The sequence below is a fragment of the Ciona robusta genome, chromosome 2 (assembly GCF_009617815.1).
Source record: "Ciona robusta chromosome 2, ASM961781v2".
Lineage (NCBI taxonomy): Eukaryota > Metazoa > Chordata > Ascidiacea > Phlebobranchia > Cionidae > Ciona > Ciona robusta.
Genome location: NC_143236.1, coordinates 1,106,236 through 1,119,945, shown reverse-complemented (window position 1 = coordinate 1,119,945; position 13,710 = coordinate 1,106,236). Strand labels below are relative to the sequence as shown.

Sequence of the window (13,710 nt, the reverse complement as noted above, 5' to 3'; positions counted from 1 at the left end):
ATAAAGTCTTCATAGATTATATTCTACTTATATTTGCATTGCACCTATTGCTTCACAGTCACCAATAGCGACTGAAAACCGCTTTGATAGTTTTAATTCTGGTTTGTCTTTGGTCGAGGTTAGTCGACCTTTGTAGTGAAAGGTTAAATATTATTATGCCTATTATTTTAATACGTGCTTAGTCATTAAAGTTTTACTCTCTTGTCATAACACAGGTGTGATTACTCATGCGGAAAATAAGTGGCTGCGTGTTGTTTAGAATATTTTTTAACGTAAATTTTGTATTTAAAAGAGCATACAAAAACTTAGAGAATGGTATACGATCTCAAAGTAGCCAAAGTTTTAGTACTAATCAAGTTAACCTTATTCTAAAATTGCAGATTTACCTTCTCCGTTTATTTTGTTGCAAAACTGTGCCACTCTGCGGAATGGATGCTTCTTTGAATTCAAAGCAACTGAGACAAATGTTCTTATCGTTTTTTCAAGAGAAGTATGCTCATACTTATATTCACTCATCCAGTACAATCCCACTTGATGATCCAACTCTGCTGTTTGCAAATGCTGGTATGAATCAATTTAAATCCATATTTCTTGGCACCATTTCACCTGCTGACCCACTATCTAAGTGCAAACGGGTAGTCAATTCCCAAAAATGTATTCGTGCTGGTGGCAAGCATAATGACTTAGATGATGTGGGCAAGGATACTTACCATCATACTTTCTTTGAGATGCTTGGATGTTGGTCGTTTGGTGACTACTTCAAAAAAGATGCAATTAATTGGGCATGGGAGCTTTTAACTGAAGTTTTGAAAATCCCTAAAGATCGACTCTATGCCACTTACTTTGAAGGTTCAGAGGAATATAATGTTCCAGTTGATACAGAAGTTCAAAACTTGTGGCTCCAACACTTACCAGCTGATCACATTTTACCTGGAAACATGAAGGATAACTTTTGGGAAATGGGAGATGTAGGACCATGTGGGCCTTGCACAGAAATTCATTTCGACCGAATTGGTGGAAGAAATGCTGCCCATCTGGTAAACATGGATGACCCTGAAGTGCTTGAGGTATGGAATTTGGTGTTTATGCAGTTCAACAGAGAAAAAGATGGCAAGCTTAAACTATTGGCTAAACAACATGTGGATACTGGTATGGGCCTTGAAAGGTTGGTGTCTGTAATTCAGGGGAAGCTTTCCAACTATGACACTGATATGTTCACCCCTTTATTTAAAGCAATTCAACTCGGAACTGGTGCACGTGAGTATCAAGGCAAAGTTGGCAAGGATGATGTTGACGGGGTGGATATGGCTTATCGAGTTTTAGCTGATCATATTCGCACTTTAACTATTGCGTTGTCTGATGGTGGTAGACCTGATAATGTAGGTCGTGGATACGTACTCCGACGTATATTGCGGAGAGCCACTAGGTTTGCTGTTGAAAAATTAAATGCAAAGCCCCGTTTTTTTTCAAGCTTGGTTCACGTTGTGGTTGACATTTTGGGAGAAGCTTTTCCAGAAATCATTCGAGATCCTCAGATGGTCATTGACATCATAGATGAAGAAGAGGAACAATTCCTTAAAACTTTGAATCGTGGCAGAAAAATCCTGAATCAAAAAATTAAGAGTCTTGATGCAGATGCCAAAGTTTTCCCCGGTGAAACTGCGTGGCTGTTGTATGATACTTATGGATTCCCATTTGACCTAACAGAGATTATGGCGGAGGAATCTGGATTAACTGTGGATTGTGAAAGTTTTGAAAAGGCAAAAGCACAAGCTCGAATTACTTCGAAAGGTTTTGCGCAAGATGTTGCTGACACTATTTGCCTGGATGTTCACATGTTGACTGATCTTAAAGAGAAAAAGTTCCCACCAACTGATGACAGTTTTAAATATCAATACAGTAGCAATGATAATGGTGAATATTCTTTCCCTGCATGCACAGGTGTTGTTAAAGCTATTTTGCAAAACAAAACCTTTGTTACAAGTGTTTCATCTGGTGCAGAATGTGGTATTTTGCTCGACAAGACATGTTTTTATGCGGAACAGGGTGGACAGCTCTTTGATTTGGGTTACTTTAAAAAACAAGAGGATGAATTTACAGAGTTCACAGTGAAGAACTGCCAGGTACAAGGTGGTTACGTTCTTCATGTTGGAACAGTAGCAGGCACCCTGGAAGTTGGAGATAGTGTTGAGTTGTTTATAGATGAACAACGCCGACAAAGTTTGATGAAAAATCATAGCTGTACTCATATATTAAATTTTGGTTTACGCTGTGTTCTTGGAGAAGCTGATCAACGTGGTTCTTTAGTTGCCCCAAATCGATTGAGGTTTGACTTTACTGCAAAAAAAGCAATGACGTCACAGCAGGTCAAAGAAACTGAAGATGTCTGTAATCAGATTGTCAATAAAGATGAAGTCATATACGCCAAACCTGTTCCTCTTGACCAAGCCAAGGCCATACATGGTTTGCGTGCAATTTTCGATGAAACTTATCCAGATCCAGTTCGTGTTTTGTCTGTTGGTGTTTCTGTTGACAGTTTAGTTGCAGATCCAAATTGTGATGCTGCCATGAACACATCTGTTGAACTGTGTGGTGGAACTCACCTTCTGAGAAGTGGCCACGCTGACAAGTTTATTATTATAAGTGAAGAAGCCATTTCCAAGGGAGTTCGACGAATTGTTGCAGTCACTGGTCAAGAAGCACTGAAGGCTGAACGGAAAGCTAATTTACTTGCAAAGTCATTTGAAACAATAAAGAGTGAAGTGGAAAAAGGCTTGGTTAACAACAAAGAAAACTATAAAACCTTTTCTAAGAAATGTACTGACTTTATTGAATTAGTTAGTCAGGCAAGTATCTCCCAGTGGAGACGGGAAGAGATGAGAGGTTTCGCTTCATCTTTGAAGAAAAAGGTGGATGATGTTGATCGTGTTATGAAAGAGAATGCAACAAAACTTGCATTGGCCCAAACTAAAGAAAGCATTCAGCAAGACCCAAATGCAACTTTTGTTGTTACTGAGTTAAAGACAAACGGAAATGCAAAATCTCTTAACGAAGCTTTGAAAATCTATAAATCAGAAAGTCCTGATACCTCAGTTATGCTCTTCAGTATTGATAAAGAAGCAAATAAGATTGTTTGTCTCAGTCAAGTTCCAGCAAGTGCGAATGATAAAGGTTTAACTGCGAATGGGTGGGTTCAATCTATTGCAACAACACTGAATGGCAAAGGTGGTGGGAAAAGTACAAGTGCACAAGCTGTTGGTCGCAATCCAGATGGATTAAATGAGGCAATTCAACTTGCAAAGGAGTTTGCCAAAGTGAAACTGGCATCCTGAAATTAAATCTTGTAAAATTCTGTTTTGATAGAGACTTACTCTATTAACATAAGATAAAAATTTCATGACTTCTATATTTCCTCTTGTTAGTACTTCAATACTATTAATACCAAGTTCCGTTTTCTAAGAATATGTGTTCCTTTTTTAGTTTGATAGAATTATTAACTGCATGCTTACATTGTAATGTTTAAGTGGTTATTTAACTGCAGGTGAACGGAATTATAAAAGTAAAATGGTGATACAGATAGTTGTGATAAATGTTATCTTTTTAGTATTTTTATAAAAGTCACGCAGAACGACTGTAGCCGTGTGTGTAAATGTTTGATGACCAAAGATTGCTTGCAAATTTTAAATGTTTTGAAAAATGCAAAAACTAAATGGAGATTTTTTTTATATATATTAAGATGGGGAAAAATGGGACACCTTTTCATTCTATATTCATTGAGCGGTAAAAATTTAAAGAATTTAAAATCCCACGTCTCCCATAGACTATCAATAGTTTAACACGATCAGAATACTTGGCTTGAATGTTATGTGCTAAAGGTGTCCCGCCGTCTTCACCTACTTTACGAAACAACTCGTGCCTGCGTAAAACTATAACCGGCGCGAAGGTTAGTCGCTTGTATCGCAAGGACAGCGTAATGTTCGCTGCCTGTTGTATCAGTGGCACCATTGTGGGTACCTATAGAATAACCCGTTAAATAGAATTTTACGCGAGACCAATATTGTCGCGCACTATAGAGAAGAGCATGTTCAGAAACGCAAATATACGACTATATTAGGCTTATTATAAATGATATTTAACACCCTTATAAACTTTTTATATATATAATACGGTGAGGAAGACGGGATTAATTGCCGAACATTTCCAAACTCAAAATGTTTGATGGTTTTGGATGATATAGTAGGGTGGGGGGAGATGGGACACCTTTAGCACGTAATAACCAAATATTTAGATCGTGTTTTAAACAATTAACAATGGTATATGGGAGTCGGGAGGATACAGTTCTATGATTTATTGAATTTTCTTTGTTTGCTACCAAATGTGACGAGAAAATAGAATGAAAAGGTGTCCCATCTTCCCCCACCCTACTATACTATGAATTAGTACTACTACACCTTTATTAATTGACATAAATTTAAAGAAATATAATAAACCATACGAGAAGTTAATCATTGATTTCAACAGATGTAATTTTACCAATTCGAAAAGACACAGGGTAAAAGGGGGACAGTTTAAAATCATTGTTAATATTGATTAATAAATTGAATTTATCATTACACGAAACAATACTGTACACTTTGAAAATCAAGTTTAAACATTTTTTCTTGCCCCACTGCTATAGTTTTTAACATGCTATACTTATATACAGTATCTATTGGCACATGATTATATGCACGTAAGTAGTCATATATAAGATTGGGGGAAGATGGGAAATCTTGTCAGACGAGACTTTTTTAATTTTCTTTTTTACTGATCTCCATTTAATTATATAAGGAAAATAATGTTACAGAATTATTTGACAGTATTTTTACCACCTTATAAAGCGCGCGTAAAGCCGACTAAATATTAACAAAAACTATTATATATAGTAGGGTGGGGGAAGATGGGACACTTTGTCAGACGAGACTTTTTTTAGTTTTCTTTTTACGGACCCCCATTTAATGATAATCAGGAAAATAAGGTTACAGAATTATTCGCCAGTATTATCACGCCTTTATAAAACGCCCGTCAAAGCTGATTACTATTTTTAATAAGATACTGATACAATAAAATATAAGATTTTGAAAATAAATTCGAAATTTGGTCATTTGCACTTGGTGATAATTTATAAGAAGTGACTTGTGCCAAAAACAGAGTAGTAATACCCAATTTGTAGCAAAAATAAAAACTTTATCAATAGTTATTATTAATTTTCTGTCATTACAAGTTCATATACATTTGTAGGATACAATATTTATCCATTGATGTTCGAACATTACCCAGTGTCGTTAAACTTTCCCATCTTATCTTGTGTGTTTTTAAATTTGTAAAATTTCACCTGTTGTGTGGATCGCTAAATAACTCCTCGTGTGTTTTATTATATTTTATTAAATTGGTGTCAATTAATAAAGGAATGCTGGTACTAAATCGTGGTATTCCCCCAAAACCGTCATCTATTTTGATTTTGGAATTATTTGGCAATATGTGCTTAAGTGTCCCATCTTCCCCCACTGTACTATATTTTATTTTGGAAAATATTGAGCAATATGCGTTTAAGGGTTCTTTTACCCCAGCACTTGTCTTCTATATCTTTTGTTTTGAAAGGAATAGTGTTTGTGCACATCCATTACTTGCTGTTGTGGTCTGCATTTTTATTTCGTAACATAAATTCTGTTTAACTTGCTGATTTTGCATTTTTTTTGTGTAACATTAGCAAACAGAAACTATTGTGTTTCTTATGTACGTGTATTCCAAATGTTTTGGTGATCCTAATGCATTGTATTATTCACACAAACAGACAAAGGGTACTTTTCAAACAAATTTAATTGCGTTTAATTTTCGCCTTTGTGCATGAGCCGGACAATACGAGTTAGACTTGTGTTGATTCAGGGTAAACTAATGCCGTTATACAAATGTTTGTGCGGTTTATTAACTATTGCATCGCTGTAATCTAACCCACTTCTACCAGTAACAGCACTCTAATCATTCTCATAAATCGTCTCACATCAGTCACAAGAACAGTAAGTAAGCGTTCACTTTATGTATCAAATAGTAAATCAGTGATCCAAGCGTCGTTTCTGTCAGGTTTTAAATAAAAATATATTTTCTTGCAATTTTAAGGCGTTCGATTTTGAAAAACGATGATTGAATTCGACAGAATACTGGACAAGATCGGCCATCTTGGAAAGTATCAAATCATTTTATGTTTGTTGGTTTATTGGCTTGGTGTACCAGCAGGTCTGCATAACATTGCATCAGTATTTTATGCTGCGGAAGTTCCGTTCCGGTAAGTTGCAATAAAGAAACATAAACCAAATTAATTACTTTAGGCTTGTAATATTTAGACACCAAATTTTAACTTTATCCGACAGGTGCTATGTACCTCCACTCGATAACACATCAGCTTATCCAAGTCTAACTGAACAGCAGTTGTACAACTACACGACTCCATACTACGACGGGGAATACGAGTCTTGCTACCGGTACGTATAAATAAAATTACTAGAGTTAGTTGAATCATATATGGTTTTTATAACAAATATAAAAACAGATATGGTTACAACACGAGCACATGTATCCCACCTTCCACTTCGTGTGTTAACCAATCGTACCCAGCTATTGCATGTGATGCCGGTTACTTTTTTGACACTTCTGAGTTCACGTCAACTGTCAACAGCGAGGTAACGTATAAACCGTGTACATTTCATTTTTTATTTTAATTTTCTAATTGTTTTTAGTGGAACTTAGTGTGTGATAGAAAAATACTTGGAACAATGGCCACGTCGATTTATTTTGCTGGAATGTGGACGGGTGCGGTCGTGTCTGGCAACCTGGCAGATTAGTGAGATGCAGCTGTTTTATACATGTGTATTACATGGTGTGCATTTACCTCTTTTTGATTACAGTATAGGGAGAAAAAACACCATGTTGGCATGTGCTGTTGGAAACTTAATATCTGGAGTAGCTACTGCGTTTACTCCGTGGTTCGAACTTTTCGTCGTTCTTCGATTTTTCTCAGCTGCGTTTTCTCATGGAGCATTCCTTATTATGTTTGTATACGGTTAGTTGAAACTGCGTCATTTTTTGTCAAACTTCGTAAAGTAATTTTTCATTATTTCCTTTTGTTTTACAGTTGTTGAAATTACGGGCAATAAGAGGACTATAAGTGGGGTGCATGTCCACACGGCTTTCAGTGTTGGTTATACTCTAAACTCACTTATCGCTTACTTTCTACGGGATTGGAGACAATTTTACTTTGTTCTTTCACTTACACCAATTCCTTATTTCATCATCCACTTTTTCGTAAGTAGTTTATCCTTGTTGGTGGTGTTTCTTTGCCCGTTTAAAACTGGATCCTCGAAAACAGATTCCATCGTCTCCAAGGTGGCATTTCTCCAACGGCAGAGATGAGATGGGGAAAAAAGTAAGCGAAAGATTTGCGAAAGGAAACGGGAAAGTCATAACCGAGAAGGATTGGACAAATGCTGTTGTTGCAGAAGTGAGTTTTATTGTATGAATGTAACTGTATAATTGAAGTTGTTATTATTTTGTATTTATTACTCAAGTATTACGTTAAGCGGTTAATTAAAAATATTTATTAATCGATGTTCTTATAATATCAATTATCATTTAGATTTCAGACTATACCAATTCTTCATACAATAACATAATGTATGTAAAATGTTAGTTAAACCATAGCAGTTGGAGAGAAAAGGAAAGTTTAAACTTGTTTTTTAAAGCGTATACAGTGTTATTTTGTTTTGTTGACGCGTATTTATAATAATAAATCCAATTATACTAATCAAAATAAACAAGAATTCTGTACTGTCCCAATTTACTTCGCTTGTTTCGAATTGCTAAAACAGCACCTGGTGTGCAAATCGCCTAATAAAATCCTGGTACCACCCCAAAATATATTTTTAAAATGTGAGGCAATGTGTCCTTAACTGTTCCATTTCCCCCACCCCACCATATATTGTGCTAATTGCATTCCAAATTAGGGCCTACTATAATACCTATATTATAGTAGGTCATGCTCTACTTGGATCCAAATTGAGTCCTATACCTTTTCTTACGTACACACGTTTTCATACATACAACTAAAGCTAGTTTTATGTTTTATTTGACAACGGCATATAGTTCTAGAAAACAGTTCAGCCTTTTTTACGTTTGCCCGTGCTCCATCTTGCCCTGAATCCTATACGGTGCCTATGCGTGTGTTATTATGCTGGTTGGGCCAAATTCAGCAAACTTAGTTTGAACGTGCTTTATCTACGGTAGATTTATCATGTAAACAATGGGTGCATGTTAGCACATTGTTCGAACACCATATAAGCACGGGTGTTCTCAAATAAATATTTGCTCTCAGAATGACGAAGATGTATCCGAACGCACATACACCTCGTTGGACCTGTTTAAAAGTAAAAGAATGTGTCTAATAACCATCAACTGCATGTTTAGCTGGTAAACACGATTAACAAATATTTATTAAATAAAAATTTATCAATGACATTTCTATATTCGTTTTTTTGTATGGTTCTAGGCACAAAATATTGTTTTATATATTATATTTACAGGTTGGTAATTTCAATGGTATACTATGGACTTTCTCTTAATGCTGGTGCCCTTGCCGGAGACATATTTTTAAACAATGCTTTGAACGGAATTCTGGAAATTGTTGGCTATGTCTTTGTACAATTGACAATGGATCGGTATGAGATAACAATTAAAATAGTTGTGTATATATTTTTTACTATGTATATGTTTTGTATATGATGCAACCCGGCGCCGTGGCACAGTTGGTTATAAGTACGCATTTTTCTAACCCAGAAGTAATGGGTTCAAAGCTTGGCGCTGCTATCATTGTGGGCGTACGTGTCTTGGACAACAAACTTAACGGCAATTTCTCCGACCCGGTAGTCATTAACCGGTTGCCTAAATTGTCAGCCATACATAAAAATATTAAAACAGACACCCACAAAGTTACATTCATGGTAACTCATAAGCTTGAACAAAGGTCTATTAAACAGATCACCTGGGTTATACCAACTGTCATTTTCCGTCCACGCTAGGATAAAGCGAGTTAAATTCATTTACTTTTTCATGCAGATGGGGACGAAAAGTCCTGCTTTCATTTATGATGATTATGCAAGGCTCAGCTTGCATAATTAGCACTGTACTAAGCGAGCTGGCAGACAGTAACGAAGGTATGTGAATAATCATATATAGCGGGGTCGGGGAACATGGGACACCTTTTCATTCTATTTTCTCATTTTACTTTGTATAGTAAACAGAAAACATTTGAGTAATTATAAACCGTATCCTAACGGCTCTCATAGACCGTTGTTAATCGATTAAAACACGATCAGGATATTTGGATATTATGTCCCAAAGTTGTCCCATCTTTCCTCTCAATAGCTTAATGAATAATGATAATTACAAATTCCTTTGTAACTTATATCTAAAGCAATGGTTACCGCTGGGGTGGTGTTCGCTTTTATCGGCAAGGTTGGAGTGTCTGGTTCTTTCGCTATCATATTCAACTTCACTGCAGAGCTGTATCCAACAGTTATAAGGTTGTTTTAATTATTTCTATTCAAAAAAACACTTTTTTAAAACTTACTGTGTTTGATTATGCAGGGGAAATGCAGTTGGAATTGGCTCAATGGCCGCCAGGATCGGAAGCATTAGTTCTCCTTTTATTATTCTTCTTCAAGATTATGTATCGTGGCTACCAACCTCAATTTTCGGATCAATGTCCGTTTTAGCAGGATTGTTCGCAATCTTGCTTCCCGAGACGATGAATCGGACGATGCCGCAAACGATAGCAGAGGCTGAATTATTTTACGCTGGAAAATATCAACAGTAAGCTGCACGTTGCAACTAATTAATTTATGGTTCCAGCATTAAGTTATAATTGTTGAAAACAACACCGATCACCAAAGATTGTTACTTTCATTTGTAGTCTTTTACCAATTTGTGATTAAAAAATTGAAACACGAAATTTGTTTGTGGGGTGTTTTCATTGTTTGGTATACAAGTTATTCTTTACCGAGCATAAAGCCGTCATGATTTTATCAGAATGAGATGTCCTGAATAAAGACGTTTCCAAAAGGTCTAAATATCCTTTGAAGTTTAAATGGAGAATGAAAACCGCTGGGATAGCCCGCATGAAAAAACAAGCATACCAATGTATTTGTCAATATGTTCATTATAAAAAATGGAAGAAATAATACTGACAAATATATATATACGCAGTGACAACAGTTATAAGGCAGTAGCCATGACTCAATATATTAAAATTGTGCATGCTTTAAAAATGCTATACTTTTGTATAGAATAGAATAAAACATTTGCTTACAACCCGATATTACAACATCAAACAGAAAGATATTTTTCAGAAAAGAAAAGAAAGACGGTATCATCGAAAACCCGGTAACAAACAGCACCATGCTATAGATAAATGAAGGCGGGATCGACCAACAAATCATGAGCATCATTTCTGTTTATATTAAACAAATGTAAATTGTAGCGTATTGTACATTAAGTCATATAGTAGGGTGGAGGACGACGGGACACCTTTAGCACATAATGCCCAAATATATTTTAAACAATTAAACATGGAGTCGTGGGGCTATACTGTTTTATAATTCCTTTTGAATGTTTCTTGCTTGGTACCAAATGGAACGAAGACAAATAATAAAAGGTGTCCCACCTTTCCCCACCCTACTATCTAGTTTATTGAGTAAACCCAAAAATGTCAACTATATAATTAAAAGTATAATCGAATTACTCGTTAGCACCGAACACTTTTCAAAATGAACACAAGTTTTCAAGGTGAATAAAACATAACAAAGTCTGTATTTAACATTTTTTGTTTATATTCACAAAGAAGAAGCACTTATTATACCAAATCTGCTTTTTGATCTTCTTAAGCAAAGTTTAGAGAATGGAAATAGTCAAAGTTGAGTAAAACTTTTGTTTAATCCCATACATTGTCACACGGCCGATTTTTTTAATCCAGCGTTTGAATTTGCGTTTTATCACATATTGTTTTAGAACCTGTTTCGATGTTTGAAACTTTAAAGATCACATTTGATAATTTATATTAATACATATTGATTTCACATTGGTATGCCTCTCTTTAACTGTAAAAGGTAATTACTCGATTTTAAAGCCTAATATAACCAACGTAGAATTTATGAATAAATATTAGGATTTGTCTAATTTGCAAGCAAATTGAAAATGAAGTTGACCCGTAGGGAAAGTCCCGATTTCTTGAAGAATTCACCACAAAAAAAGCTAATTAATTGTTAAATATGCGCAGTTTTAACTCCAATAAGCGTTCGTTTGAAAACTAATAAATGCAGTTTATAATTTGGCTTAGTCAAAAGATATAATACGAGAAAAGTAAAAAATCCGAACTGACATAAGTACGGAAAAAATCGTCTAAAAAAACAAGAACAACTGTTCGACGAAAAACGGTTAATATGACCACTTACGTGCTCAATGATTGGTTAACGACAATGCCTTCAGTCTTGGTGTCAAGTCTTGGTGTAAAAAGGATTTATTTATACTTAACACATACAACAGATTTATATACTTTTATTTCATAAACAACTTTTATTTAATTTTGTTTATGCTGTTTTATTTTATTTTCTTTGTCTTTACAAATTGCACTTTATATGCTGTTCACGGCCGACCACATATCATTAGTAGGTCGTGGGCTGTTTTGTTGTATATGACGATTTGTTTAAAACACCTCTATAAAATGTTACTACTCAAAGCTATGGTCATCGCCTTATACAAGCCAACTGCTAAAAAAACTCCAGAAACAGCTGCTACCACCATAACTTCTCGCTGCATTTTTCGAAACAGTTTGTTCGTTTTGAGAACATTTTGTGTCATTTCTCCCTTCTTGTTTTTATGTGGAAACGGGGTGTTGGGGACAGGAAGATCCAAAAATTCACACAAGGGACCCCAACCGTCCTTTAAGCTGAATACGAGAAGTTGGCCTTTAGGAGCATTCTAAACACAAGACAACATTTGTTTTGGTATTGTTTAATCAAACTTTAAACTTAAAATAACGCGATCTTAGAAATTGACAAACGTGACAACGATATAAACTGAGTTAGGATACTAGAAATAGCAAATAGTTTTGAGTAACAAAGCATGCTACTGTGCACTTTTGTTTCTACATATTAGGTTGGAAATTTCACCTGTAGGACATGCGCGTTGTGTCTGCTGTAAGCCATTTTAAATAGTGTTTCGTTCATAAACGTTGTGAAGTCGTTATTTTGTCCAACAGCACTGTTTACTGTAAATTTAGATTACGTTTTTGATAATTGAAAAGGCACCAATATAGCCTAGTCACAGAGAAAAGAAAATAGTAGAATTAGAAAATCGTTGTGGCGCACGTCATTATAATATAAAAGATTTCTTCGAATCCTATACGCATTAAGCCATTCGTTTGCTTTCACAGATAAATTTTGTAAGTAGTTACCTAAACGTTTGGTGTGTTGGGACAATCTTCTGCCAGTTGGCGACACATTCATTATTGCCCAAAGGGTACATGTTGAGTTTTCTTTGAGTTGTTTCTGGACGCTTCTCCACCATTCGTCTTCATTCTCTCGCATTGTTAAAATGATCTGAATTAAAATTGTTGTGCTTCAGCGATTTGGTGATAATGGTAAATATGGACCTAAAACGTGGCGAAATTAAGTACTTGTCTAATGTTTTAATGCAGCTGTTTGGTAACATAGCGTGTCTAGTAAAGTTCGCTGAAGCAACCCTTTCAAACGTTAAACGTTGCACTCATCCAGTGTCAACATTTAGTAATAAAAACTTCATAGCCGGGTAACAGCGGTTTACTTTACATAAAAGCCATCAATACAATGCGGATGCTTTGGATATGATTTATTTCATCAAGATCTATTTGCTTCAATAATATTTATCACCTCAGGCAATATAGAATACGGCCGAAGCCTGCAACAAACCAAGTAGTTTATTTCACACATTTACGCAATTCGAGAATAATATACCTTAGCATCGGGAAATGCTTTTAGGATCTCATCCCAGAAAATACATCCAGGTAGATCAGTTACCGCATCAACATTCTCGTACATTTTACGAAACAATTCAGTCGATCCTCCAACCGTACATATCTGCTTCCATTCCTTTTCCAAAAACTCGAAATTCTCTATCCAGTCGTATACATTATAACCAAGCTCTGTCAACGCTGCTTGCATAGTCTTGGTGCCTGTCTTGAAGTATCCAGCTACTATAACCTTCATTTTGATTCGGTAACTTGATTGCTGTAAGCTTAACAATGTACCTTTAGATTTCCACCTATCGGTTAACCTGTATGTAGCTTGTACGTAATGTTTTGAAAGTCTTACCATGAGCGTTCTCTCTTTTCTTTTTTTACGACATGCGGTTTATACGCTGCTCCCCATTTTCTCACTTCTTACTTCTCTCTTATCTTTCGTTCTCGCTTTTTTGAGCACGAAAGTGGTCATATAGACCCATTTTGAGCACGTTAGTGGTCATGTAGATCCTTTTTCGTCGAACAGTGGTTCTTGTTGTTGTTGTTTTTTTTCGTGACTTTTTTCCGCACTTATCTCAATTCTTAATTCTAGCATTTTTTTTATTCTCTTGATTCAAATCAAATCATAA

At 35.5% G+C, this 13,710-nt stretch overlaps 3 protein-coding genes across 5 annotated transcripts; 2 read left to right on the top strand and 1 right to left on the bottom strand.

Moving 5' to 3' along the window:
* Nucleotides 1–266: 266 nt before the first annotated feature.
* On the top strand, nt 267–3,575 carry LOC149739567 (alanine--tRNA ligase, cytoplasmic-like). The gene has a single exon (XM_089872229.1). The coding sequence runs from the start codon at nt 429–431 to the stop codon at nt 3,330–3,332; it is 2,904 nt and encodes a 967-aa protein (XP_089728355.1). The 5' UTR covers nt 267–428; the 3' UTR covers nt 3,333–3,575.
* A 2,351-nt stretch (nt 3,576–5,926) lies between these two features.
* LOC149739566 (organic cation transporter protein-like) lies at nt 5,927–11,166 on the top strand. Of its 3 annotated transcripts, none has more exons than XM_089872242.1 (14): nt 5,927–6,056; nt 6,157–6,322; nt 6,408–6,518; nt 6,587–6,716; nt 6,774–6,877; nt 6,942–7,096; nt 7,169–7,338; nt 7,403–7,534; nt 8,405–8,499; nt 8,613–8,747; nt 9,145–9,242; nt 9,503–9,611; nt 9,676–9,900; nt 10,437–11,166. In XM_089872242.1, exons 2-14 carry the CDS (start codon nt 6,177–6,179, stop codon nt 10,492–10,494), a joined length of 1,668 nt encoding a protein of 555 aa, XP_089728368.1. In that variant the 5' UTR covers nt 5,927–6,056; nt 6,157–6,176; the 3' UTR covers nt 10,495–11,166. The 3 variants fall into 3 exon arrangements, with proteins under 3 accessions (XP_089728368.1, XP_089728370.1, XP_089728369.1); XM_089872244.1 differs by having other exon boundaries at nt 5,945–6,060; XM_089872243.1 differs by lacking the exon at nt 5,927–6,056 and having other exon boundaries at nt 6,071–6,322.
* Nucleotides 11,167–11,680: 514 nt separating this feature from the next.
* Nucleotides 11,681–13,459, bottom strand: LOC149739565 (uncharacterized). Its single transcript, XM_089872248.1, has 4 exons — nt 13,077–13,459; nt 12,539–12,683; nt 12,255–12,352; nt 11,681–12,063 (listed from the first exon to the last, which is right to left on the bottom strand). Exons 1-4 carry the CDS (start codon nt 13,434–13,436, stop codon nt 11,800–11,802), a joined length of 867 nt encoding a protein of 288 aa, XP_089728374.1. The 5' UTR covers nt 13,437–13,459; the 3' UTR covers nt 11,681–11,799.
* Between the last annotated feature and the right edge of the window lie 251 nt (nt 13,460–13,710).

Excerpts from the sequence above, each read along its gene's own strand:
- LOC149739565 (XM_089872248.1), bottom strand. The coding sequence starts at position 13,436 with ATGGTAAGACTTTCAAAACATTACGTACAAGCTACATACAGGTTAACC. Across the intron at positions 12,353-12,538 it reads CCAACACACCAAACGTTTAG|TAAACAGTGCTGTTGGACAA; the intron begins GTAACTACTTAC and ends CTAAATTTACAG. Across the intron at positions 12,064-12,254 it reads ACAACGCGCATGTCCTACAG|AATGCTCCTAAAGGCCAACT; the intron begins GTGAAATTTCCA and ends TCTTGTGTTTAG.
- LOC149739567 (XM_089872229.1), top strand. The coding sequence starts at position 429 with ATGGATGCTTCTTTGAATTCAAAGCAACTGAGACAAATGTTCTTATCG.
- LOC149739566 (XM_089872242.1), top strand. The coding sequence starts at position 6,177 with ATGATTGAATTCGACAGAATACTGGACAAGATCGGCCATCTTGGAAAG. Across the intron at positions 7,339-7,402 it reads ATTTCATCATCCACTTTTTC|ATTCCATCGTCTCCAAGGTG; the intron begins GTAAGTAGTTTA and ends CCTCGAAAACAG. Across the intron at positions 9,901-10,436 it reads TACGCTGGAAAATATCAACA|AAAAGAAAAGAAAGACGGTA; the intron begins GTAAGCTGCACG and ends GATATTTTTCAG.